The 27,018-nt window shown below is 43.5% G+C and overlaps 1 protein-coding gene across 3 annotated transcripts; it reads left to right on the top strand.

The window, feature by feature from the left end:
- The first annotated feature begins 1,752 nt into the window (after positions 1 to 1,752).
- LOC145451047 (sal-like protein 1) lies at positions 1,753 to 26,287 on the top strand. 3 transcript variants are annotated; one of them, XM_080329532.1, is made up of 15 exons: positions 1,753 to 2,391; positions 11,458 to 11,505; positions 17,464 to 17,594; positions 17,662 to 17,962; positions 18,732 to 20,612; positions 21,012 to 21,257; positions 21,786 to 22,158; positions 22,751 to 22,880; positions 22,938 to 23,091; positions 23,705 to 23,778; positions 23,843 to 23,953; positions 24,549 to 24,809; positions 24,922 to 25,027; positions 25,090 to 25,223; positions 25,643 to 26,287. In XM_080329532.1, the coding sequence occupies exons 1-15, from the start codon at positions 1,908 to 1,910 to the stop codon at positions 25,649 to 25,651; spliced, it is 4,443 nt and encodes a 1,480-aa protein (XP_080185658.1). In that variant the 5' UTR covers positions 1,753 to 1,907; the 3' UTR covers positions 25,652 to 26,287. The 3 variants fall into 3 exon arrangements, with proteins under 3 accessions (XP_080185658.1, XP_080185657.1, XP_080185659.1); XM_080329531.1 differs by having other exon boundaries at positions 24,919 to 25,027; XM_080329533.1 differs by lacking the exon at positions 1,753 to 2,391 and adding an exon at positions 10,014 to 11,062 and having other exon boundaries at positions 24,919 to 25,027.
- Positions 26,288 to 27,018: the final 731 nt, after the last annotated feature.

Raw genomic sequence — 27,018 nt, 5'->3', positions numbered from 1 at the left:
TTCAAGATAAGCTGCTAGAATGCTAGAGAGAAAAAAAACAGGTTTGACGTTATATATTCATTAAAAAAATTGTTTGTCAATTTTGGTGCCATATTTGCTGCGATTATACCCATATGCGTCGTCGGAAGCGTGATGCGCTATTATTACATTCGCCATCACATATATTTGTGGAAATGGATTTTTGGCACTCGTTCATATGAAATCGAAGGCGTGAATTTTCCAGACACGACCACGCATATTTTAAGAAAAGCAGTTGCAGAAATTTGAAATAATAGAAGTCAACCCTAGTTCTACATGAATAGTATGATCTTATTTTCAAGAAAAGTCATTTTGTTACTGTTTATCACTATGCCTACAGTGATCATTTGCACAAGACAGAGATGACGATTGCATAATGATTGAGCTGAAATTGAAGTAAAACTTCGTGGGGGTCCGCGGGGTCCGTAACGTTCCGAAAGGGGTCCGTGAAGACAAAAAGGTTGAGTACCACTGCTCTAAGCGAAAAGCCTGTGTATTGACACCCCATATGTGGTACACGGCAACGGATCCCTACTCATAATTCTATCGCAGTTATAAAAATCCTATACGTTTGTACGATTGTGCGTGCATACATTGCTACGTGCTAGCATGATTTGGATTAAACTGTTATTTGTTTTTAATGTATACCGTGGTGTAAGTCTGCGGTACAGGTTCTGCCACGCCGAAATGAGCTACTTGCATGCAATTTATCTTTAGTCCGCCCGCGACGTATGGTAGAACATAGCGTCTGAAGAACATACACAATGTTATATGATCAAAATGACGTAATTAACAAGAAAATACCTGCGATCAATAGCTTACCCAACCTAATTTCATTTCAATGGCGTGAAAATGGTGAAAAAATCTTCACCGTGTTTGGAAAACTGACTGAGAATTTCGCGCTGAAGTGCGAATTTAATATCTTCTCATTAGATGATTATATTCGTTTTTAACAACAAGCAGTCTAGTAAAGTTCGAGTGTCCGACCGATTGTGTGAGAACACGACCCGCGGTAACTTTACCCAGCGCCATTGTGTTGCGCCTTTTCGCAATCTTTGAAATAATTTATCCGCCGTTTTCATTTAACCTCTGCTGCATCTTCTTCTCTCTTTGTCGAGACGGTGGGTCCTTCGTTATATATTTTATACTCGATGCTATTATCGCATTTCCCGCGTCGGGTAATCATAATCAAGAGAAAGAGATGGTTTTACTTCTTCAGTCTGATGCAAGGACAATCACGCGCAGTTATGCAGAGGGTGTCAACGAGTTTGCCTGTGCAACGATATGGGGTATGAATAACGTGCAGTTGTGTTTTCAACTATTGTAGGCGTTTTACAGTTGCAGTTTAGAGATCAGTGGACTACTGAGTATATGGTATCATCTTCTCATCGACATCGTGAATATTGTGTAACGTTAGGAAACTGACGTTAAATCAGGGGAATTCACGAAGGTATTAATACCTACGTAACTGCAGTGTAGGGCTAAGTGACATGCGGCGGGGTTCCGTTTATGGTGATGTCTTATTATTTGGTATAGGGTGTTTATCAATATGCGTAGTCATTCCTACCCCACGGCAATGTAAGCATCGCCCCTGTTCGCTCATGATGCAGTTTAGATGTGACATCTGCGTTGATGGAGTGGATATTTCTCTCGCATTTTGTTGATTGCTCGTTTATCTCCTCTCTCTTACGTTCGCCCGTGGACTTTTTTTCTCTTTGCTTGTAACAATAACAGCAATATTCCTCGCCTTGCAGAAATTTCCATAGAATAGAATAATTTAGCGGTCTATTACTATTTGCCTGCGCATTTTTTCGATCGCATTAGTCTCGTCATTGTTTCTTCGAGGCAATCGCCGGCAAAATCGTGACTATTGCCCGATTCTCTTGAAGATGTCGAGAAGGAAGCAATCCAAGCCTCAACACGTTGAGTTCCCGGACAATACGAGTTCTTTAGCTGTGGGCGACGCAAGCGGCGAAACCGTGGCTTCCGTAACGACGGTAGAGAAACCGCACTCGATGGGCGGCGGTTTGACTGACGGACGCAGAACAGCTTCGGACGAAGCTAGTGACAAAACACGCGACATTGCCGCGGAGCAGGATCCAGAAACCGCGATCGGCAACGAGAAAGATTTGGCTGCTTTCGAAAACGGCCACGCCGAAGCCTCTACCGGTATAGAGGAATCGGAGACTTTGCATATGGCGGTTCATCGAGCCAGCGTCGACGTTAACAATGACTTTTCGCCGGAATCGCTAGCGCCAGGCCACCGTCAATTCGTCTCTTCTCATCGGACTTTGCTCTATTCGCGATGCCGACCGTTCCAGCTGCCTAATCAACGAGCGTGGAACGGAAGACACGAATCGCTGGATAGCGGAGGTACGTTATTATCTCGGCATTTTACATGTTTTCGAAAGTTTGGAATACATATATCGACGATCTAGGATGCTAAAACTAAGATTTGAGATGAAGGTCAATATATCCGTATTGGTAGAAATTATGAGTTGGATTTGTGTCATTTTGTCAAAAAATGTTGTGGTTGCGATCCGTGCATAGAACAGTTATGTGGCCCCAGCGATTTCATCCGTGTCTGCAAGTTGGACATCATTTTCAGAATAAAGCATTCGCCCCATCTTAGTTTGTTGTGTTTACGCGATCGTGACATATCAACCGACATTTATCGCGGTCGGTTTTAAATCCATATCGTTTCGCCACCTATTCAAATTCCGTGCCTTGGTTTTATGTAATTTTCGCGAGATTAACCGTAATTGTCTCTACTAAACCACCAACCTTACAAAACTGTACTCCCGCGGAATAGCACATATATTCGTTATTGACGGTTAGTTGGCTTATACTGCGTAACTTTAGCGAACCGATCTGATGTTGCGGCCGGCGTCAATTCTGACGGCGAGAGTGATATTATCCAGACTGTCGTAAAAAAACCGTCATTAAATAAAAAGCTTTAATACTAACGACTCCGGGCACGCCTCTTAAAAGTCTGTGCAGTCGCGTTTATTGCGTGCGCACGATGTGGAGTCATATCGCGGGAATGACATTGGTACGGTTATGGTGCTGCTATCTGTATTCATAAACTTTGCCGAGAGTTTTCGCGAAATTATATATATCCGTAACTTCGCGCTGAACCCCTCCTCGATTTGCCAATAGGCTATATCATGGTCTTTTCGTCTGCTTATCGTTTATTAAACGTTATGGTTCCTTTTTCCCGTTTTATCGCGATAGGCATTCATTTCAACTTGTGAATGTCCCTTCGCGATTGGACGTTTGATATATTCTAAGCTTCCGGAATATTATAATAACGTTGCGCACGCCGCTACCACTTCAGAGAGGTAACACGAAATTGGGTCTTGTTTTGAGAATCTCGTGCGTGATTAAATTGCCGAAAATAACGCGCTACAACATGCGATGCATAATTAAGCAACGCAGTCTGTAATTCGGAGAGATTTTCGCGTCTTGCATTTGGAGAATCGCCGTTCGATCATACGATAAATAGTATTTGTGCTTTCATAAATTCCTTGTCTTGTTAGCTTTTACAAATATATGATGCGATCATCGGTCGTGTGGGTCGCTCCATAAACGGCAAATCCGTTGTGCTGCACAGTGCGCACCTCCTGTTTCGAACGCGGAACCGCACAAACCACTGCGCGAAATTGCCCGTGACGCCCCGGATGTAGGAATACATCGGAAATATGGCGCAATCGGGTGCTGAAGCCCAAGAGATCGGAATACAAACAAGCCGTGAAATATTTAACGTTATTAGAATAAATATTAATCGCGTTATATTCATTTTATTGCATTAAATTCACTCTGAAATTATAATTCACTTTGATTTGTCTCCCCCGTGGGCGGGAGGCGTGTAACGAATTTGAAATAATATGAGATATAAACGAAAGATTATTTATAACTTCATTTGATAGAATGCGCGTGCAATGCGTGTATAACTGTATATGTAAAGGTGCTACGGCCAAGACAATAAGTTGTAATTCATTTTTATTCATTCAAAATGGAAAAATAGTCAAATGTTTCATGATCCCCACTCTGCTCTTAAGGTAAAGTGTTACTCCGTATCAAAGGTGAATATCTCAACTATCATGGTTAACCAATGAAGGAGCAACAGTGTACCAGCATGGGCACTGGGTTCAAACAGCTCGATTCACGCGATGCTACAGCATGCGAAGATCAGTCTGGGTAATAATTTGCAATCCCCTATGTGGGAAACAAACTATTCAGAAATGATTTCCGCCGTGTTAAAATAGCGTTGTTCTATGATTTATTGCGTTACTTCGCTAAAGAAAATTGATTCGGTCAGAGCAATAAAAGAGTCGAATAAAAGTAGAGACGAATAATTTCGACTGTATAGGTTCACCTCACCTACTTTGAGATATTTCAGGCTTCCTCCTCCCAACAGAGTACGCCCACCTCAGATATGATTTATTTGAACAATATCTAAGAATGTCAATTATTAATTGATTGAAAAACAGGAAGTCCAAGCATATTTTCTCACACATAGTAATGAATTATTCTATCTGAGCGACAGCGAATTTGGTGTTATTTCTTATCTCATATCGACTCATATCGTAACGGTTACCATCAGGCATCTCAACCCGGCGCATTAGAGTCAAACTAAAACGCATAAGGCTGCTGTCTCGATGTGCAACATTATCTATTCATGTCAAAGATATGTTTCGTTGACGATTACTTCGATATCAAGATCGCTATGGAGCCAAAACTTATAGTTACCTTTTACATTTATCAATTATTTACACGTTTATCATATGGCATCCAATAATTTCTCATATATTCGTATAACCACAATAATTCTATAGCCCGCTTTAATCGAAGCTCACTAATCATATGAGCGAAGAAATCGCGTTTTCTAGCATGACAATGTTCTCAATTATCCTAGTATGACTCACAAATTTTATGGCATAATACCTTGATTATAGACCCAAAAGATGACCGTTCCCGTTTCGTGTAAAGGACGATTCGAGACCATATGGAATGCGCGCAACTGCTAAACATTATGTACGGTTCATTATCTCAGCCTGTTCCAGTTTGTAACAGTAACACGTGGAATAAAATCGCCTTCGAAACAGCGAAATAAAATTGATACCACCATCAGATCCTTGAAATCCAACGTAAATTATCGCTAATGTATTCACTCTCATGCATGACGATGGGAAATATTTAAATGTGGCGATCAAGATTTCCAGTACATGCCAATCTGTCTATCTGTATAGATATAGACGTCATCTGTATAACATTGTCATCAATTTTTTCGGAAGAAACACGCTAATATACGTTTGGTGTTCCACCTGCTGTGTTTTCTTTGTCTGTACAGTTTTCTTCGACGTTTTGATATCATCGTAATTCGACGGGTTATCATGGTCAGACGTGTATATACTTTGTGTGCGACAATGGCGAATATAAGCAGATGTTTAATATGCCGATTTGTCGACAAAATTATAACGCAGTACATTAATTTTTAATTTACTTGTCGCATCATTGCACCACCGACCTGAGAATACATTGCATACGATAGTTTGCGGCTTTGTTTTACAGCACATCTTCCACCGAAACGGCACACTAACTCACCCATCAGCATAACCTATGAGGTTCCAGATTACCCGAAATTACTGACATTTATAATTGATTTATCAAGTACACTCGATGAATGTGATATATTTAGGGGTAGGCTTATCCAAGTCACTGCTTAGTGCTTATATTATGCAAACATGCACATTTGCACAATTGCATAAAGCTATTTTTCATGACTTAGCGTCGCTCTATAGTCCCACAACATTTTGATTAGTGTACTTTGATCATAAGGAAGAAATAGTTCGCTGCCTTTGCTGTTTTTCTGTTCGACTGCAGATCCTTTATAAACACTATTTCAAGTGCGGGTCGCCTCTGTGTAGATGTGCAACAGGCGTGATCGAGCGTCAGATTTCATCATTAGATTTGAAATTCTTCATTAGTCTCAGAAGCTAAAATTTTGTCAATTAAACCGGATACGGTACCGCTGCCTCCACTCGCCATCAAAGATAACACTATCCACGCGTATTATTTTTCAATGCCCGATGATAACGTCGGGGCCACTATGCATGAGCAAAGTCGAAATTAGGTAAAACTTGTCAGCTGGATGATTGTATCATATAACCCACAATACAGTTGGGTAATACTGAGTGGTGGGATATCAAGTGGGTTTATCTAGCGTCAATGTTTCCGAGTAAGTTGTTCATCACCATCAATGACGCACGGGACTGGATCTTTTTCACGTTAACTGTACATAAATTGATGAAAGCTACTTAGGAATCAAATTAGTAAAATGAGGGTCGCATTCCCGTTTCTGCCGTCATCCGAATCTGACAGAAAGAGGTTATGAGCGATGAGCCGGCCGGTCGGCAGATGACAATACTTGTTGCATAGTTGCGAATGGGATTTCCACGATACTATGTTATGCGGTTGATACTACCACTACCACTATAATATCGACTATCGTTACTGTTGCCCAAGATGATAGCGGTGATCTTTTGAAATCATGATCCGATGCAATCAGCGGAATAGCTGTGTTTTCAATGCGATATGCCCTTGAAATCGCGACAGAGCATATTTCCCATTTTCATGTTCACCGAACAAGTTGTCGGTTCCACGATACAGCTAACGAGCGCGTGTTCTTCTTAACGGCGCACTTCCAAACACGTGTTAGCAGCCTGCCTTATGACCTCACTGAAAAATCAGCCATGCGTGGATTATCTTCATGGGAAACAATTCCAATTTTCATCGTGAGAATTCGCTCACTGATATATTCTTGTTTACCCATTTGACTCACCGCGTCTGGGGGCGATTCCCCGAGATATTATGTTTCGTTACAGAAGCCGATGAAAACAGCATTGCCAACTCATGAGAGAGTTGCCCAGCTATCATTAATGTTGATACTCAACACTGCTTCTCGACATGTTGATTCAGCCTCATCATAATTCGATTTCCATGCTCAGTGATCCACAAAATTCTCGTGTCCTGTCGCAAAGGGTATAGGTGTCGCGTTTGCGACGAAGATGCATTCCTGTATTGCCGAAGAGTTTACTGTAGTATATTCCCTGCTTCAGGGGATATTCACCGTCACCCGAAATGATAGAAAAGTAAATGCTTATTTATATGCTCAAGGTTTCCTTACAGGCTTAGTTGCAAAATTGGTTCCGCAGCGTCCTGTCAATGGCGATGGCGGTTTTTCTATTTGCATAAATTGTCATCCTCACTTCCGATGTTTCGTGGTGCTGTTACTTTTCTGCTATCACGGAGTGCTGGTTGGGGATACACTAGTACGCCAGCTGATATATTGTTGTGCTGAATTGATCTAAGATTCGTTGAAGTTGATCACGCTGTCATAAAATTGAACGGTAGCTGAGCGTTAATCCCCGTTCGCGATTCTAACGTAATAACTCGCGTACATCCGAAATTGATACGACTCTGCGAAAAATCATTTGAAATTCCGCACCAGCGCAGCCACTCGAAGCGCTCGGGGTCGGTTACGCCGCGACGACCCTTCGAGAGGGCTCAAAGTCGAAAAACGACTTTCGCCAGCTATTTGCTTGACCTTGCGAGCGAGCGGAAGTTTTCACTCAGGACAAAACTAACCGTGTCGTTTATGGAACACGGGACGAACATCATCCGATTATCATCGGCCTAAATTTTCTCCGACCATTTTCGTGGGAGTGTAAGTCATGTTGTCGGCGGGGTCCGAAAATAAATACAGCCACCGTTACGAACGGCGAACGTATGAAATCCTATACTCCTGGGATAAAATTCCTAGCACCCACAATCGTTATCCGGCGATTGCCCGCCGTAACAACTGTTTACACATTCGGGGATGGGATGTAAATGTTCCCCGACCGTAAACTCTCGCTTTTTTACATCATTATTTAATGCCGGGAAATGATGCCGGATGATTAAACTTCTAGATTCGTGGGCTCAAAATGCTTGGCGTGTAACGGAATGTTTTAGGACTCAGTAATTTGTAAGTTTTCGTTTAAACAGTGCCATGGGAGCACTAAAATCTCCGTTAATTGCCAGTGATAGATGATACGCGATCCGCCGTTTTTGTTCCATGCTCTAGTTATGTTATTTCATTAAGCTCTGAATTCAATTCTCGCTTTTTGGTAAGTTGATACCATCACTAAGTGAAGATACATCTCATCCGACATATTCTTTCCACAAAAATCGTTGATAAAAGAAGCGGGCCGCGATACCGTACACACGCAAAATGATATCATATGCTTTTGTCGTCGATCAATGCGAGCCAAAATGCACAATGAGCCGTAGTAGTAACTCTATATTTGCAATTGTTAATTCGGTTATTGATAACCTGCTATTAAACGACGGTAACGAAGATGCTCCGTGTTTACTATGGTGTCCAATATTACGGGCAGTCGTAGATCATACACTCTGCATCGTGGATATTCACGAGGCGGGGGCGTGGTGGGACTTGCCGTCCGCCTAGGTATGACGACAATCTAGTTCGCGATGTTTATACATGTTTGTTCTGGTTGCTACACAGACTGCATCGCATCTTAATTTTTACTGATATTTCATCAGTTGCAAATAACAGTTGTTCGGATTCGGAAGGTTGTGGTACTTGAGGTATGGGTGTAGTCTTGCAACGAATTTGATGAATGATATCATTTCTTGAATGAAACTGTTGTTTTTTTGTCACCGCAGGAAATTATATTACCTCCTAATAAGTTGAAAATTCGGAATACCCCTTTACTGTCGATTATAGATATTTGCCTCTCGATCTCAATGCTATGCGCAATTCGTTGTTACTCCAGTAGAAACAAAATAGTATGGAACCAATAGGTTTAAATTCGTGTGTCGAGACTATAGGAGAGATTGTGCTGAACTCGAATGGTTGTTTCATATGACATCCATGCGCTCTCGTATAAGTTGTAATGCAAGATTAGAAGTCGCAAGATGTCGCGTTTTTCGAATGGATTTTATCACTCTTCTATCACCCACACAGTCGTCTTTGAGAGCCAGTATTTAATACCAGAAAAAGATGTTCCATCCTTCATATCACAAGATTTATGCCGAATTCTACGCCGCTCTTTTCGGCGCATCAAAGAGGAAGGCAATCTCACCCGCATGAAATATTCAATATGCTTATGACAAGTCTCGTTCGGTCCCCGGTATTGTTTACGTTATATTTTCCACTTAAGGTTGGTTTATGTCAAATCCAACGATTCATAGCCGTATGAGACTGCGCGCATATGCATAGTAAAAATAAAAGGAAATTTCGGTAAGACGGCTGTTTGAGTGTGTGTTAGGATATTACAGCGGAAGATTTTATTATCTGTCGTATAAATAGACGCCGATACCCTTAAGAGGCCGGCCTGTGTTTACGGCTTTGCAAAATGCAATGCCTCTGCATAAATACAATGCAACGGGTGCACATTATTAATATTTTCGCGCGAGGGCGGTTTTACGCCGATCCAATGCACGTAACTTTCTCCGAGAACTTGAAATTCTGGCTAATATAGTGATTTGACAATTGATATGCACGATTGGGTGGAACATGTAACGGTTACATTTTTGAACTCACAAAATCCGGATCGTGTCTGTTAGCAATGAGAAACATGCAATTGTTAGTTACCGGTGTTCGAATTCTTCAACCGGAGTTTGACTTCGATCCGCGTAGAGGAAGTTACAAGTCAAACGACATAAGATCGGCAACCTATTTTTGGTTGGTTGTCACTAGATTATGTCATACACCGAGGAAGTATTACATACACATCAATCGAATCGATTTTCGCACTTCGCGAGTAAAAGCTGGAATGCATGTTGCTGCCAGCCTACGAAACACAGGAAGTTGTCATTAATCAGCAAGCGTATACGATTCCATCCGCGGCTCGTATATATTTATGCTCGTCCGTGACAAACGATACAGATCCTGTACCCGCGCAATTGTGTGTATACGAACGGGCTTAGAATCATGACGCAATGAAGGGTCGATCATACATTGTTGGTCGTGAAGAAGCGTTTCTGATCGGACAATTCTGATGACTGCTGGAAAAGATTTATCTGATTATGACGTCGCTATGTAATGTTTGGATCGCTAGGTCTGGCGGGGCCAAAGCGGTTTTTCTCGCGTGACTTGGAGTTCCCAGTCATTACCCTTTGCTCAGTTATTGCGCCGTATATCATTCGGTAAAAATAAGCAGGGTTATATCTATGTCTTTGACTCACTTTTTGTATAAACTCATACGCACGATGTCAGGTCTTTGCATTGTGCTAGAAGCACTTGACCCAAGTCCTACCGATTTAGTGACTCGAGATACGCGCTATCGCAGCGATGCGAATCCGAACTTTCATTACTGACAATCTGGCGATCTGTGTCAAGAACTTGGTGCGCAAACAATAAAACCGCCCGAGTTCCGCTATTGTTTACTGACATGCAGCCGACAAATAAGTCAATCAAATACAGAGCTATCTTTCATCGTATTTAAGATACTAATACTTGCCCGTATCGGTCGATCAAGTCTTGTGTACATTGGAGATGATGGCTTCGATTACAATTGCTCCGGGAGCCAAAGATCCGACTATGTGTGAAGTGACGTCACAATGCCGAGTTACATTGTCATCAATATTTCCTGCTCCTTTTTTTCTCGACGCGGTCCTTTCTTCTCTCGCGTAATGGCTCCTAATTCTATAGATGGTCAACCTAATTAAAAATCGTTAGCAGTCCGCTTTTTACTATCTCTCTTTTTCTGGTTCAATGATCATTCAAATTTCTTCCGATAAATCCCGTGCTGCTGAGCGTATTTCGGCATTGTGTTTTTGATTTCGGAATATGCCAAATGAGTAGCGCGCGAGAAATGGAAAGAACGCAATAAACGTCGCCTTTTATGACGCACAATCGGTCGGAATTGATATCCAGAACTGGGAGGGAGATTACGAAGCTTTCTAATGTCACCGATTGGTTCCGTATAGACCCGCGCCATTTACTGTGAGCTATCAGATCGCCAAGTTTGAATAAGTGAGTGTATGAAAAGTTTTTCAGGTGAATTGCGGATTTAAACTATCCTGTCATAAGAGTTGGTGCAACAGCGAATGACAGAATAGGCACTAAGCAGAGGTTCTACTGCGTGCAAGGAGTAGATGAGATGTTGGAGTTGTGATTGCCTTTATCCCGGGTTTTTCTCTGCACGCGTAACAGTTTAAATTCTATCGCGTATGCCTTTGCAGGGTATGGTTATAATATGTCTGCCTTCGGCAAAATTATGGCTTTCATTCAAAATGGCGCTGTTTCTGTCGATTGCGTTGGTATATTTTCTGGTAATGTTTTCTGGTTTTGTGTTGTGTGTTGACCTGCACGCATTCATGCTGTAATGGAGCCGTTTCAAAATTTCTAATCCTTTTATTCATTTTTAGCGAATTCACCGGAGGATCAGGACCAAGACACGGTGATCCGCTCGCAAGGTACAATCTGTTCATAGCTTCGCAATTTTTTGTGGAATCTATGAGTCTTGGCGAGTTGTGTTATGACCGGAATACGCCAATCAATCGCCCAATTGATTCCGTTCTATCGTTTGGTTCGCTTGCTAAAAGGTGCACGCAGATGTTGTGAGTTCGCCATTAATTGTTGCCGTGGGAACTTTCGGCGAGTCGAAACATTTTTGTCATATTCCACTCAATTTTTCCGTGCGATAATCTCGTTATGAAACTACACGTTCGCGGGAACATGTTTGTTTGTAGCGCTCGAGTGTCCCGCCAAGGACGCCTACCAAAATCTGAGCAAACACCGGGTTTCGCGATTGTGACCAATTATTTTACACTTTTGTTAAGCGACCGATTAAAACTACGCCTCTTCAGTACTTTCGAGTATTTGCCAAACGCGTCTGACTGCGATGCGATCTGATGAATTCGAAGGGGAAGCTACGCTCTTAGCGACATGGTGGAATAATTCAATTACTTACTTATTCCGTTTCGCTATTATTGCAAGGCGACTCGAGAACAATGGGAAATTCTCGAGATATGCGTTGATGTTAACAAATTATGTTGACAAGTGACGACGGGACATACGCTGTGCACACAGACCGTGTTTGCACATATTGCCTTCGAGGGCCATCGCGCACCGATTCCGCTTGTTTAAATTAAATTATTATGGGCATACTTGCTAATGTGCTTCATAGAATAATGACACACAAGTTACACACTAAATTGGCTAAAATTGATCAAGTCCACTTCAGACATCTTGCGCGCGGCTCTTGCCAGGTCTTTCAAAATGCACCCACTTCCTGATACATTGTGTGTTGTGGCGTCACTTTTTATGCATATCACTTTAGGGCGGGCGAAAAGTCCGTGTCTAGTTGTCTGTGTCTGCAAGTTTGTATATCGATGTTTCCTCCACAATATCAAATCTGCGTCACAGCATTCCTTAATTGGTCACCGCGGAATCTGCGTGCTCTCGACATTCGTTGTCGATTTATTATGTCAGGCGTTATGCATTTGTTATCATTCACATTGCCTCCCTTTTGTCGACTGTAACTCGCCGCAATTACGTGGCGCGATCGCTCGTCAACCCAAATAGCGCCGCTGATAATATACTTTACGACATATCTGTTTCGCGTCCGAGTTATCATCAAAATACTTGACCTGGTTGCTTTGTTTTTTCATATGCAAGCCATATGGTGATCCTTGAAGGCAGACAATGCATCGTAATTCCTTCGCTTGTCTTCGGCAGAGCGTTGAATATTGCTTGAGTTACGCGTAAAGTTCACAGATAGTTCGCGATATTAATGCAGGCCCTTCTTATTTCATGGTGAATATAAATTTTAATATTTGGTGTGAACTGACCCGGCAGTCGGCTTTGCTAAATCAGGGTCGTGTGATTATAACTCTGAGGGAAAAATTTTACTAATACCAGACGCGCTGGTATGTATTCAATGAGCATGCGCAATTGCGCATTCATAGAAGTTCCAATCGCAAACAGAACTTGTGTCAATAACAAGGGTTACTCAAAACTGCGATATGTGGCAATTCTGCAATTTTCAGTTGTTGTTCCGCAATATATATTGGAGGATCTGAATTACTCTCTCATTCCGCGAGTGATCGTATCCGACTGGCGATTTGTATGACGAGGTCATTTTATCAAGATTTTACTACGAGGCTGATTAAACTGACCAACTGAAATTGCACACCAAAGTAATATAGCATATAATGAGCGTCATAATTTCGATTCTTTAGTAGACTGAACAAAAGGTAAATTGCAATGGACGACAGTGCAAACCTTCTGGTTAAGTTCTCAATCTCGCTTCACGCTAGTCAATCGTATAGCCAAACTTCCGACATTCCTTGGTAATATTTATACATAGGAGCGATTCCGAAATTCGAAAATAATGTGTGTTTGACAAGCGTGATCGTTACACACCATCGGTCTTAAGTTGAAACCATCCGAATAGCTGATAAAAAATGACAAAGTGGAAAAAGTACGGTTATTAAAACAAGCTCCCGTTACCTGTTTAGCGTGTGAATATTACGCTATCCCGTGTTGGATTACGCGCGAGATATTCATCCATCTTTCGACGCGGTGCTGATTCGGATTATGGGTACATTTATACTAAGATGCTATTTTTGACCCCCGCTACCCCTGGTAACGGTACAAGTGTTACGTGTCTCCGCTTATTGTAAACATGACTAACGAAAACCACCTTCGACAGCGTTGGCCGTCTGGAAATACAGGAACTGCGAGTAGCGCCGGGTGTCGCTGTTGCCAAAAACTATCATGTTTTAGAAGTACCATTCAATGTCAAACTATCATACGATTGGTAAAGATTTATATGTATGTTTCGGTGCTAGCAGGGAAATTTATGATCGAGCGATTAAAGCTTTCATCGCTGACACTATGCAGTGTCTTTGATTACATTAGCTCTTGATTACAGTGTTGAAATAGGCATTAATAATTGAAGTTTAAATCTGCGATTAGTGCTGTGTAAACTCACCGCGCTATTATCCGCGAATGGACTACATGCATGTGTGTCAAGATTTCTGCATCGCGATATTGAATGAGCGCTCGTGTAAACGGGAAAGGCGTACGGGTCATTAATCACCGATTGTCATCGGCGCCGTAATCCTTTCTATTCACAATTTTTTTCCGAGTGGTTTTATCATCATAAAACCCATCGGCCGTGTATCCTTGCGTGGTCGGGTTACATTGTAACTCATTTTTCTCCGCCGGCCAGTAATACGCGCTGTTGTTTTTAACCAAAATGATCAGTAATCCGTCTGAGCGTAATTGTATTTCTCCAACACTTTCCACGGCTGTACCTTATCAATCGACCGTGTATCATCCGTCAACGGGACAAGGTGCGCTCGCCGAAAAGTAAATTGCGCTAATCAGTCATATCAATTCATATTCCCTGCTGTTACCAATTCCATAACTGTTATTAATTGAGAGTTACTGCGCACCATTTAATCATAGTTTACTGGCATTTTACCCTATGTATGCAACATAATATACCGTCCTAGTGCAATTGCGTATATGTTATGACGACGGGATAGAACATGTCTTGAAGTTGATGTTATTGTTTGGGAAAATGGGTGAATAAGCAAAGGGCGCAATGCAGGCCTCGCATGCCTTGCTTAAAAAATGCGTAGCGATGGGCACCATTTTTAGATGGCAATCGAGGACGATCAATCACAAATACATTATTTTGTCACAACGCATATTACAGTAGTTCTGCGTCATTATGCCTGCGCCTACCGGCATCGCTCGCTTCCGCGGGATTTTAGCTATTCTGCCTAATTTGCCGAAACATTTCAACGAAATTTATACTAACACATGCATAATAAATGAGGCCAGCGCCAGCCGTGCTCCGTGCGCAAAGTGGCGAGCGAAATTTCATTGCCATATCGAGATATGGTAACGGCGCTATCGCCACTCAGCACACAATTTGTCAGCAGATCACGCGCGATCGAATCTATTAGAAATGGAACGGAAAAATAATTTCTGTCGTCCCATCGAATTAATGCAATTCGTTCCAGTGTCTGAAATTGAAATTGATGCCATTGAATTTCAACACACCAGGGACACTCGATATTAACCGAGAGTGTAACTCATCGCGCCTCGATGAGCAATAATTAATGGATTGTTAGTAGTGTATGGAGTAGATCTTTACGCTATTTAATATTGAGGTCTGCCGGTGATTGATGCGTTTGGTGTAATGGGGGATCATGTCACCTTTGTTAAGACTGACGTGGGACTTCGGTCGGAAGCGGTATTTCTGCTTCCTGTACGTCGGAAAGTTGCTAACGCACGGCTTACAGTGTTGATTTGCGATTTATATTTTTATGGCATAATAAAAAGTGTGACTGCGCGGTTTGGAAATAGCATTGTCCTAGTCACTCGTATGGCTCCTTGTGATCTACTAGTCGACTATGATTTAAGATCAAACTTGACAAGTTTCCAGAACCATTGTTAGTATACGCGTGCTCGTTACTTTGTATAGTTCTTCTCAAACTTATTATAATTATATAGTGCGCGTATAAATATCCGCCATGCCTGGAATAGCGGATATTTTAATATAGTCAAAAGTCAAAACTGAAACCTAATACAATATAACTTGCGCGTTTTATTTGGTGCTCGCCGTAATGAGGTTACAGTGCGAAACATAAACACTGATTTTTTCCATTTTTTCGCGCTGAAACGTGCGCCATTTTGTGCATGAAGATACGCCAGTTCCATTTTCATAATCGCGTGTCCGCGTGATGTATCGCTTGTGAAATCCCCATAAGTCGGTTTTATTGTGACTAATACATTTGAAAGCTATCTAAGAGTAGGAAATAAGCGTGAAACACGCTATTCCTCACGGTCTACCGCGAGCGGGGTGTCATTTGTCATCTCGCGAGTCCCGCCACGCGATGTCGCAAGGTCATCGGGATTGACAATGCCACTATCCGATTTTTTGTTTTTACGAGTCGCTTTCTCCGTTTTGAATATATCAATACGACCGGCCATTATGTCGATTTCTCGAACTATAAACTCGTGTTTTACATTTGTACCGGATGACTTTGGATTACACATTAACCCCGCACATCATCTCGCACTGGCTTATTGCGGAATGCCGCATTTAAGACTCGAGTCTAGCGTTCTTTCTCGTGGTTTCGACGCTGTATAATCGCGGAAATATTGATACGCCTGGGTTACAGGCTTTTGGGATGTAAACGGCAAATTTGATACCGAAATTGACAGCTGCCCGGCTCTTGGAGTCGTGTTAAATATTCATACGCTTGTCAAAATGCGCGCTTCGTCGGGAATATTAATCTCTTTTCGAGATCTTACGTCTGTTTTCAACGGCGTCCGCCACCTGCCGGCTTCGGAACTATTTTCGTTTCAAGACAACGCTAAAGTTTGATAGGAACGGACCTACAGGCGTAACCGTTTGACCAATCGGTCCGGTGTTAAAGTGCATGTAAAGTGCATGATGTCTGTATCTGTTCTTATACCGAGAGTGAAACGAGTCATGCATTAAGTCACAACTGTTTATCATTGCATCAATCAACTCCACTAGGATATTTCACAACAGCGTGCGTTTGCGGATATGGCTCAGTAAAATACAGAGGTTGTCAAAGTAGTAGTCGTTGGTACTCAAGTAGCAGTTCGAAGTAGCTTCGTTTATTTCTATTCAAGTGCAAGTAGAAGTTGTGATTTTCAAGTAAGTGAAACGTAAATATTATAGGCCTAGTTTTACAAAGTAAGTGCCCCATATGTAACGCAACCATAATGCACTGCGTCATGCACAACGCCCGGTACCTTTGGCTAGCAGTTCCCTCCATCCTAAACTCTAACGATCTCGAACGTTCCGAGTCATTCAATTATGGAAATGTAAGCACATATACCCGACTTTTCCGGCGCCGCAATTTCTATGCCAATGATGAATGCGGCTTCTATTGATGCCGCTGGACAGCATAAGCAATTTGATATGAAGCAGGAAGCATATGAAATGTTTCGCCAGCGCGGTTTCAAATGCGCCCTAGCTTCTTTACCGCCCGACGCAACCGCGGGCGACTCTCGCTTCGCTTCACGGGCGCGGAGGTAATAAAGAAATATAATTCGGAAATCGCTCTTCGCTTTTCAGCGCTTGGCAAATAGTGTTGCATGTTACCGTGATCCATGCAAACGGCGGTGACACGAAGTGGGGAAATAGCTTATTGCGGCGTATGACACTTTATATTGTAAATATGATATGTACGACATCCGTTTCCAGTCGCGAATAACACGCGCATCGTATGTTCGACTGCCGTGAATGGGTCTCGGTCAGCCGTAAATAGATATCCCACTCTCGATGTTGCAGATGTACAAGTTCTTGCGAGTCGTAATCCGTATAGTGGAGTGTGTAATATATGCGCGAAGATAGAGCATGTTATTCTTGGGTTTAGTTGACGCGGACGGAGGCAAACGCCCGAGGCAGGAGGCTGAACCGCGCGGCGGGATGTACACCTGCGATCGTTGCAACAAAAAGTTTGAAATTTTGCTTGATTACATCCGGCACAGAGATTTCCAGTGTTTGGTGAGTGGATTTAAAATTGTTGGCATTCCGCGTATAGTAATCAAACCCGCTTTGTGTGTAATCGCAGGAGAATTCCGCGCGAGATGAAATATCTCCGGACGACGACAACGATGATAACTCCAACCAGTCGAAAGGCGAGGAAGATGGCGGATACGTCATCAGCGGCAACGTAATAATGGCGTCTGAGGAAGAGTTGATGAGCGAACGGAGGCGCGTTGCTGTAGATGAGGAGGAAGGCGCATTGAACATTGACGAAAATAGGTGTGGCGATGGTGGATCCCCGCGGGTCCCATCGACAGATCACGATATTCCGGAAAGGAAAGAAAATATCGGGGATTTCAAAGAAGTTGAAAATGTAACATGTCACGGTAAGTTAAAGCGGAATCGGTCATTTGTAAACAGATCGGCAATCTTTCAGTGAAGGTCATTCGGTGGTTCATCACTTCACGTTTAAGCCATGTTGCATATTGAATTTTGAGAAGCGTACTTGTTTCATGGGCATAAGTGCCGGAAGAATCGGATGGTCATTCTTTCTATTTTGCTATGCATTCTGAACCCGCGTAAGAATTATCGTAGCGAGTACGGGTGACCCAAAAATGTAGCTGTCTTTCAACTCTCCAGACCACCCGTTGAGCACTCGCTGTTATGATTCAAACAAGGTGGAAAATATTCCGGAGTTTGAGACCGATCCTTCAGATCCCGGTGTCCCATCAATTCAGATCGCACGCGACTTTCATTTTTCAGTGTCTCCTAAATTAATGCCGCGGGAATGGCGACTTACCGCTCCTATGGTATTCAAGTTGAACATGCCGACAGCGCGTGAATTTTTCCCAACAACTACAACGAGCAAAACGCTTGATAATTAACAGAGGTGGTCAAAGTACTAAGTGTTGCTGCTCACTTAGAGATATATGTAACGCCGTAACTTCTACTCATTGACAAGTAGAAGTATTGATTTCCAAGACATGTCAAAACTACTTAGAGTGGAAAGTCCAAATAATAAAAATTTCAATAGTTTTGCCCAAACATCTCGACAGAAAAACTTGTTATTGACCACCTCTGACATAATTTAATCGTCGAAAGTGGACGAGTTTATATTTCCTATGAATAAAGCTGAACACGCCGCTCCGTTCACAGATTCCAGATCGGTGTCGCCCGATTCGATGGCGGAATCGGAGAAAAACGACTGCTCCGCTACGGAAAACAGAAGCGAATCCCGCGGCGGCAGCAGCAACGGCGCACCTGCCAGCGCAGACCACGCAAACGGGCGTAGCGCGGTGCCGGACGAGACGGAAAAAATCAAGAAAGATATCATGGCCGCTGAAGCCATGGCCAACGCCATCCAGAACATGTCCGCCTTCGCGTCGCAAACCGGCGGCGGCGACAGGCCCGACATCAGCGCAATCAAGTACCAAGTCCGAATGATACAGCAGCAGCAAGCGTACCAGGTGCAGCTGTTGAACTTCCTGCAGTGGCAGCTGGCGATCGCGTCAACCAACCAGCACGCGGCCTCTAACCCGCAGTTCACCAACAGAAACCCGATGAGTACCGGTATGATGCAACCTCCTTTCATGCCAGGCATGCCTAACCAGCCTGGAAACCCGCTGATGCCTCAAATGATGGCTGCTATGGCTATGAATAACTTCCAAAACAATGCTGACAGCAACCAATCTGCAGAATACGCCAAAGCTAGTCTCATGATGGGCGCGCAGCAACCTGCCGATAACAACCACACGATTAGAGCCGTTTTTGCTCAGTCGGACGACAATCGTTGTAGCGAAAATCGCTGCAGCGAGCAGGAACAACGATACCAGCTGAAAGTCGCTCCTGACGAAGATCTCGCGGGAAAAGCGGAGGACAAGAAAGAGAACAAAGACGAAGGAGACGCGCTGCGTAACTCCGACTCCGGATTCGGTGGGGAGGAAAATTACACTAGCGCAACGCGCGGGAACGCGGATGACGCGTCGTCCTCGCACGGCTCACAAGAAGAAGGCGAGCTCCGAGACTCCGCTCTGAAATCCACTGCTGAAGAGCACAGGCACCGGTGCCGGTTTTGTCACAAGATATTCGGCAGCGATAGTGCGCTACAGATTCACATCCGCTCGCACACCGGCGAGCGGCCGTTCAAGTGTAACGTGTGTGGTAACCGGTTTACCACGAAAGGGAACTTGAAGGTGCACTTTACGAGGCACAAGTCCAAGTACCCGAACATACAGATGAACGGGCAGCCCGTGCCCGAGTTTTTGGACCATCTCGTGACTTCGAACGGGCTACCGTACGGTATGTCAATCTTGCCAGAGAAGGCTGCGTTGGAGAGACCGCGACTACACGGCAATCCGAGCATACACTTGACGCCGCAGCAAGCCGCGATGCTTAACCAGCGCGAATCGCAAAAGTTTCCACGCCTGCTGCCGCCTGAAATGCAGGGTAATGGGAAAAGCGAAAGCGACTGCTTGGAAAGGTCCAACGGTAGACACGCAGACGATCGCGCTGGGGCCGCAGACGTGGCGAGCGCCATTCACGCGCAGTTGCTTCAAAGGCGAAGAGCGGAATTGTTAGAGGCTCAATGGGCCGGCGATAGCAAAAATCCTGACCCTGCCAATTCCCGCGATCCAAAAAGTCAGATGAGTCTTCTGCAAGCGGCCATGTTGCCGTTCTTGCCCGGGTTAGCGGCGCGTCAGCAGATTGAGAACGTTCCGCCGCACTTGCGGTACCTGCTACCGCAGCAGCTCGGCGCGTTTCAAGGCCAAATGCAGCCTAACGTGTCCAGCAGCGGCGGATATGACATGAAGCTGCCGACTTTGACCAGATCGGCCAGCCCTGGAGGTAATATCAAGCGCGAAGTACACTACGGAGACTACTCCAGGCCCCAGACGTCGTCTTCCGAAACCAGCAAGTTGCAAAGGCTCGTGGAGAACATAGACAGAGGCAGAGTGTTGCAGAAGAACGAATGTCACATTTGTCACAGAATACTGAGCTGTCAAAGCGCCCTGAAACTGCACTACCGCACCCACACAGGTACCGCATCGCTTTGCTTTTTTACAGAGGTGGTCAAAGTAATCAGCGTTAGTACGCCAGAAGAACTAAGTGGTAAATTACTATTGAAGTGCAAGCAGAAGTTACGATTTGCGATAAAGAAAGTGAGGATTCTGTACCTGTGAAGTAGAAGTAAATGTAGTCTAAAATCATAATGTATCAAAACCTACTTGAGTACTCGGAAAAATAGAAGTACTCTGTTTCGGACCAGTGATCATCCCCAATCGTGTGACAGACTCAGAGATGGTTAAAGTAGTCAACGTTCGTACTAAAGTAGAAGTAGGAACTTCCAAGTACGTAAAAAAGGAAGTATTCCAGATCTAGTAAGCCTGATCGTCTATATTATTTCAACGCTACAGCTTGTAATCCGTATCGTTACAGGAGAGCGGCCTTACAAGTGTGACTTGTGTTCCCGCGCTTTCACGACCCGTGGGAATCTGCGCACGCACTACAGCAGCGTGCACCGGCGGCAGATGGGACCTTTGCCCCCGTCCAATTCCCGGTCGATGAACTCGGAGGGCTACAAGTGCTCGCTGTGCACGGCCCGGTTCCGGGACGGAGTGGAATTCCAGCGCCACATGCACATGCACGCGATGGTACAGGCACAAAGGCAGCAGCCGATATTGGGTGAGTGCTTTTTCCATGATTGTATCCGTAGTAGTGAACGTTGCTACTAGCCTAGTAGTACGACGCCGTATGGTTCTACGTAAAAGTACAAATTCCGAAATCGCGCCTACTTGAGTGGAAACAGAAAATTAATACTTTAAAAGTACTAGAGTAAGTACTTAAAAAGTAGATTGTGTCGATGGGTCGCGCACCTTTAGTGGGTGAAATTGCAGAGTGCATCTCCACGACCAACGCATAACGACCAATGACTCAACAAATAGGTCCAAGTTGTCGAAGCCACCGCCATGTTGTATTGACAATTTCACACAAACGTGATTCAAGCATATCCGCAATCTACTTTTTACTTTACAAAACCCAAAGCATAAAGTTTGGCTTAAGTAATTGTCAAGTATAAGTGGAAGTAATTGAGAAATTCAACCGCTTCAGTGAGCATTACGAGTAGAATAAACCAAGTTTAGAACTCCGGAAAAGTGCAAGTACTTCGTTACTGATCAGATTATAATTTTATTTCCATATCTGTTTTCGCAGAGAGGCGTGGCGATTCGCGCAGTGTCAGCCCCAATGAAACCGCAGACATGGTGGTAAAAATGAAAGATTTGATTGCCGACGACAGCGATCGCATAGACAGCGCTTCTGTGAAATCGGAAGGGTCGCTGGAGCGACCGATGAGCGAAGTGCGTGAAGATATCAACGGGAACTATGTGGACAGCGGTGCGGACAAGCTCGAGGTGTCTCCGCGATCTGAAGACGACTTTGAGCGTATGGATACGGAATCTGCCGGAGAAGACGCCAGTCCTAGAGAGAGTAAACTAGAGGCCAACGGAGATGGGGGAGAATCGTCTAGGCAGAGTCCGGCGCATCCACTGGATTCTCTGGCGGCTTTGTCGAATCTGTCTAATGGGTAAGGCTGAATTCATACTTCAAATTTTTACTTCATTACAAGTAAAAGTAGCCGATTCCAGGAAACATTAAAACTACTTCAAGTAGAAGTAGGAAGTGAAAGGCGTGAAGAGTAATCGAGAGGACAGTTTCAATGCGTAGATTCAGTTTATGAGTCGCGTATTTTAGCAGTTCATTCCAACCAAATGCAAGACACTGGGCCTACGATATGACCTGAGTTGTCGCAGGCACCGCATTATGCTTCTTCATTCTTAACGACTAGCGCAAACAGACCAATGAAACTAAAATAGGGCAAGATTCGAAGATATATTCAGTTACCGTGTTGTCAGGGCTAGTTCACCCATTTTTTCTGGCAATTTCACTCACAGAAATAACGCAAACTTAGTACCAAAACTGCTTTCTACTTTTCAAAATTCAAATTGATTTTACCAAAACTGCTGTCAAGTAGAAATGGACGTAGTTCAAAACCATAGCCACTCGCATAAGTAGTGCCGGTAGGCATAACTTGCTATGAAAAAGTCGAAATACTTACTTACTGACCACCTCTGTAATTTGATACAATGTGAAAACTATAATCGGATGCTAATTTGCAGTGTTGACGTGGCGGGTCACGGTGGAACTATGCTAGACCACCAACTGGCGGCGCTGAACAGAGCGAGAGCTGGGCGTCTGACTGTGTGCGAAATTTGCGAGAAACCGTTTTCGTGTCAAAGCGCGCTGGAGGTAAGTTGATAAATTGGATTGATGGTGACGGCGTTGTCAACGTTTCAATTGTTGCAGATTCATTTGCGCACCCACACCAAGGAACGGCCGTTTCTGTGCCAAATTTGCCAACGGGCTTTCACCACGAAAGGCAACCTGAAGCAGCACCTGCTCACTCACAACATCACGGACATCCCCGAACAAATGCTGGCCCCAGTGTCGAGCCCAAAAAGTAAGTTATGTTTTGTGAAGACCGTGGGATTCACGTTTATCCGTTCGAGGAGGGTATCTGAAATCCCGCAGTTTTTACTGGCATGTATATTATGCAAGTATCAGAGGGGCCAAAGTAGTCAGAGTTTATTGTCAAGTAGAAAGAGAAGTGACTCCGTGATTATGTGGTGATCGCATACTATTTTCAGGTAACGGGAGGGGGCTGCTTTCGAAATTGGAACTTTTGTCTTCGTGACTAATGCTACATGACTAATAATTACACTGCGTGTGGATGCAATCTTCAAATATATATTTAGTTACCATGGTATTTCGCGGGGTTTCTATGCCAAGTTAACTTTTAAAAGTAATGAAAACTTATGCTAAAACTTCTTTCTACGAAATCCAAATTGTAAAAAAAAGCAAGCAGTATTGCTGAAAAAGCTGTCCAACTGTACTATAAACACATAATCACTTGACTGAATCGAGTCATTAGTGGAAATAGGAAAAGCCTATTTGGGACACTTATAAAAACTACAGGTGCTTATTTACTGACAACAACCGTATAGTGCAATGTTTTTTTACGCCAGCCATACTGGTGTTCTGCACAGTGAAGGTAACTAGTAGTAATATTACAGACGCCGCCAGCGGTTCTTCCACCCCGTCAACGTCTCCAACACCGAGCGAACCGCGATTGTCAACAGCTATCAAGGTATACGCGAATCTCGTCATGGCAAAGTAGAGATTGTTTGCGTCACCATGCCATTTCGTTATAGCGACCATCTGAGCGCATGGACGCTTCCGAACCGCCGTCGAAACTCAGCAGTTTACCGCGCCACTGGTGCCACATCTGTCAGAAGCAGTTTTCCTCGGCTAGCTCTTTGCAGGTAATATTGCTTTACGGGAGTTATATTAGGTCTCGCGGTATGTACGGTCGGAGGTGCTCTAAGTAGCTACTCGAGTGGAAGTGGAAGAAACACTGGAAATTTCTACTGTATTCCAAGTAATTTAGAGGACTCGCGAAAAAATGCTTGAAGTAGAAGTAGAAAATGAAAGATCCGAACAGTACTTAAAAGTAAGTATTTTCAAAAAGAGGATTTAGTGAATGGGCTTTTATCAATTAATCGGAGGTCGCCGTTTACGAAATTGCAGGGTCCGCCTTCGCGAGCGAGCAATGCAAATTTCCAGCGTCACTGTAAATAGGTGCCATTTTCGAAAAATGTTCAGCAACCGTGATCGAAGGGCTCTTACGCCCGGTTATCATGACCATTTCAATTGTGAAATTGATGCAAGCATGTCCCAGAATTATCTTCCATTTTTGAAAACCCAAAGTGCAAAAAATGTAATACTATAGTGAACAGAAGTAGAGTACATAGACGTGAAACGGGGCATATGATACCTATATGAGTAGGCAAATCTCCTTGAGCGCTCCGTAAAGGAGCCTGGTACATCGTTACTGACCATCACCTCTGGTTGCTTCAGATTCACAACCGCACGCACACCGGAGAGAAGCCATTCGCGTGCAACGTGTGCGGCCGGGCTTTCACTACGAAGGGCAATCTCAAGGTTCACATGGGCACTCACGTGTGGGGTGCGGGCGGATCCAGACGCGGCAGGCGTATCTCCATGGACAACCCTCTCATCTCGCCTTGGATGAAGAACATGACCAGAGCTCAGCCGACGCAACCTACCATTCAGTTCCCAGGCGGCGGTCAGGTGGCGGACCCGGCGGCGTTGTACCAGGTGAGACATTCTGGAGTACTCCATAAAGGTAGAAATACCTCGTTACTGACCACCTATGGTCTGCATCTACCACGAAAAATTCGTATCAACATTGTATCTTTCATTTTAGCAGTACGCTGCTTTAGCGAGGGGCATTCTATCGGCTAAGCAAGACGCCGCTTCGCGATTCATGATGCCGGCCACCAACGGACAAGGCGTCAATTCTGCGTCATCACCAGGTAATGTAAATGGTGGGGGGTTCAATTCACGTGCCAGTACGTAATCGATGGTACTTTCGCAGTGTCTTCCAACGGGTCTCCTTTGACGGCTACGGAACTTGGTAGTCCCAAAGGCGGACTCACCGGGAATACCAACCCGAACGTTACTGCTGCGACGGAATGGTTCTTGAAAGCGTACCAACGCACGCAGGGACAGGTATGAATATATTAATGCAATCAGTTGCAAAAACATAAACATAATGCCCGCAACAGATCTATAATCTCCCTATGTTGACTGATATACGTTAAACGTAGCCGATACGGGTACGCTTCAACTATTAATAAGTAGCTTAAAATTCGCAGTCTGTGACTCCGTGAATACTGGCAAATGAATCAATGCTACCCCAATCCTTATCGTATACACGATACACAGATAGGTTGGAAAAATTAGAGCTTGTCACATTAGTCAGCGTTGCTGTTCAAAAGGAGGTAGAAGTGACTCTGAAATTGCACTCAATTACATGTCAAAACTACTTCATGACTAACGTAAAGTGAAAAATGCCACGAAACACATAGTAGAATATTAAACAATTTCGTATGCTTCAATCCATCTCATATTCGACTTCTTTGTTACAGGTCAATTGAAAGATACCGTATCAGGAAGAGGTTGCGTGGAATTTTGAAGGACTCGTTTGGTGGTGCTGTTTCCTTAGTTGAGAATTATATCATATTATTTCTATCACGAACACACTCATAGCTGTTATTCGTCACATTGCATAATCACATTCCATATTTTTTCTGCTATTTGAAAACAAAAGACAGCACATTATCCGTTCTTCTGCTGCTAGCAATTATGTACATTTTCTCGCAAGATAGGTTGAGCTGCTCTCGTTCTTGTTTGGTTTGGTGTTTTGTGTAGTCATGCGACCGGTATCGAGCTTGCTGTTGGTTTAAGACGTGTCAAATATCAGTAACTACGTATTTCTTTGAGTTTCGTTTTTCTTGCTATTATTATCTATGGTTATCATACAACTAACACTGTTATCCCATAGTGAATGTGGATGGATTACGACCGATTGATGATGCGTAGAAAGCCGTGGTTATTGCGTTTGTCCGTTTGCTTTAATCAATTTCTTTTGCTGCTATTTATTGTATGCGGTCTGTTCAAGTTTAGTTTTTGATATTTGCTGTCAAACCTGTAATATTATCACGGATTGTGTTAGTACTGGAACTTTCCTCGAACTCTCAACGGCAAGTTAATAAAATACTTTCAACCATTGACATTGACATCAATTTTACGCTTTTCAATTTCATCGGGTAGCGGAAAAGATGCGGATTCAGTAAACGACCATGCCTAATCCGCTAGATAGGCATAGTTTCGCGGAAATTGAGAAGACTTCGTTAGTTTTCGCAACTCAGGGCACTCATCAATTAGGATTTTGAGCATTCACAGACTCTGTGGAAATATCGAGGTGAATAATCTCAATTGCAGCCCTAATGGTCAGAACTCGTATATAACCGGCAGTCGAGGGTCTAATCAGCACACACTTAACTGTTCACTTACTGCAAGGAATATCCGGGACCGGAAATCAATTATTGTACACGACAATCTAATTCTTTCACGCTGGTTATCTGTTTGCTCATCAATTCATTACGCCCCACTTTATTCGTTCAAATTAGCCCGTGTTTTTCAGACTGCGAGAGGGGATAGTCCCATTTTTTAATACCGGGACCAAGTAAATTACCTGACATCGTAACGTATATGGCCGTTGGCCATATTAATATGCGCAGCAGTATATTTAGAGTTGCATATAAAACAAAAATCAATTTGAAACGAACATGTTCAAAACATGTTTTTATTGTGCTTTTTATGTTGTTGTTTATTTTAAACCGTGGCGTCAGGAATATTCAACTGTGACGTCATAGTGGATTGGCATTGACAAGTGAAAATATGGGGTAAATAAAATAGCTCCTTTGATGAAATATCTACGTACTATACTATAGCTGTTGAA

Source organism: Botryllus schlosseri, chromosome 11, assembly GCF_051294905.1.
Source record: "Botryllus schlosseri isolate E-star chromosome 11, Bs_hap1, whole genome shotgun sequence".
Lineage (NCBI taxonomy): Eukaryota > Metazoa > Chordata > Ascidiacea > Stolidobranchia > Styelidae > Botryllus > Botryllus schlosseri.
This window is presented reverse-complemented; position numbering and strand designations above follow the sequence as displayed.

Excerpts from the sequence above, each read along its gene's own strand:
- LOC145451047 (XM_080329531.1), top strand. The coding sequence starts at position 1,908 with ATGTCGAGAAGGAAGCAATCCAAGCCTCAACACGTTGAGTTCCCGGAC. Across the intron at positions 11,506-17,463 it reads CACGGTGATCCGCTCGCAAG|TTGACGCGGACGGAGGCAAA; the intron begins GTACAATCTGTT and ends TCTTGGGTTTAG. Across the intron at positions 22,881-22,937 it reads CGTGTCAAAGCGCGCTGGAG|ATTCATTTGCGCACCCACAC; the intron begins GTAAGTTGATAA and ends CAATTGTTGCAG.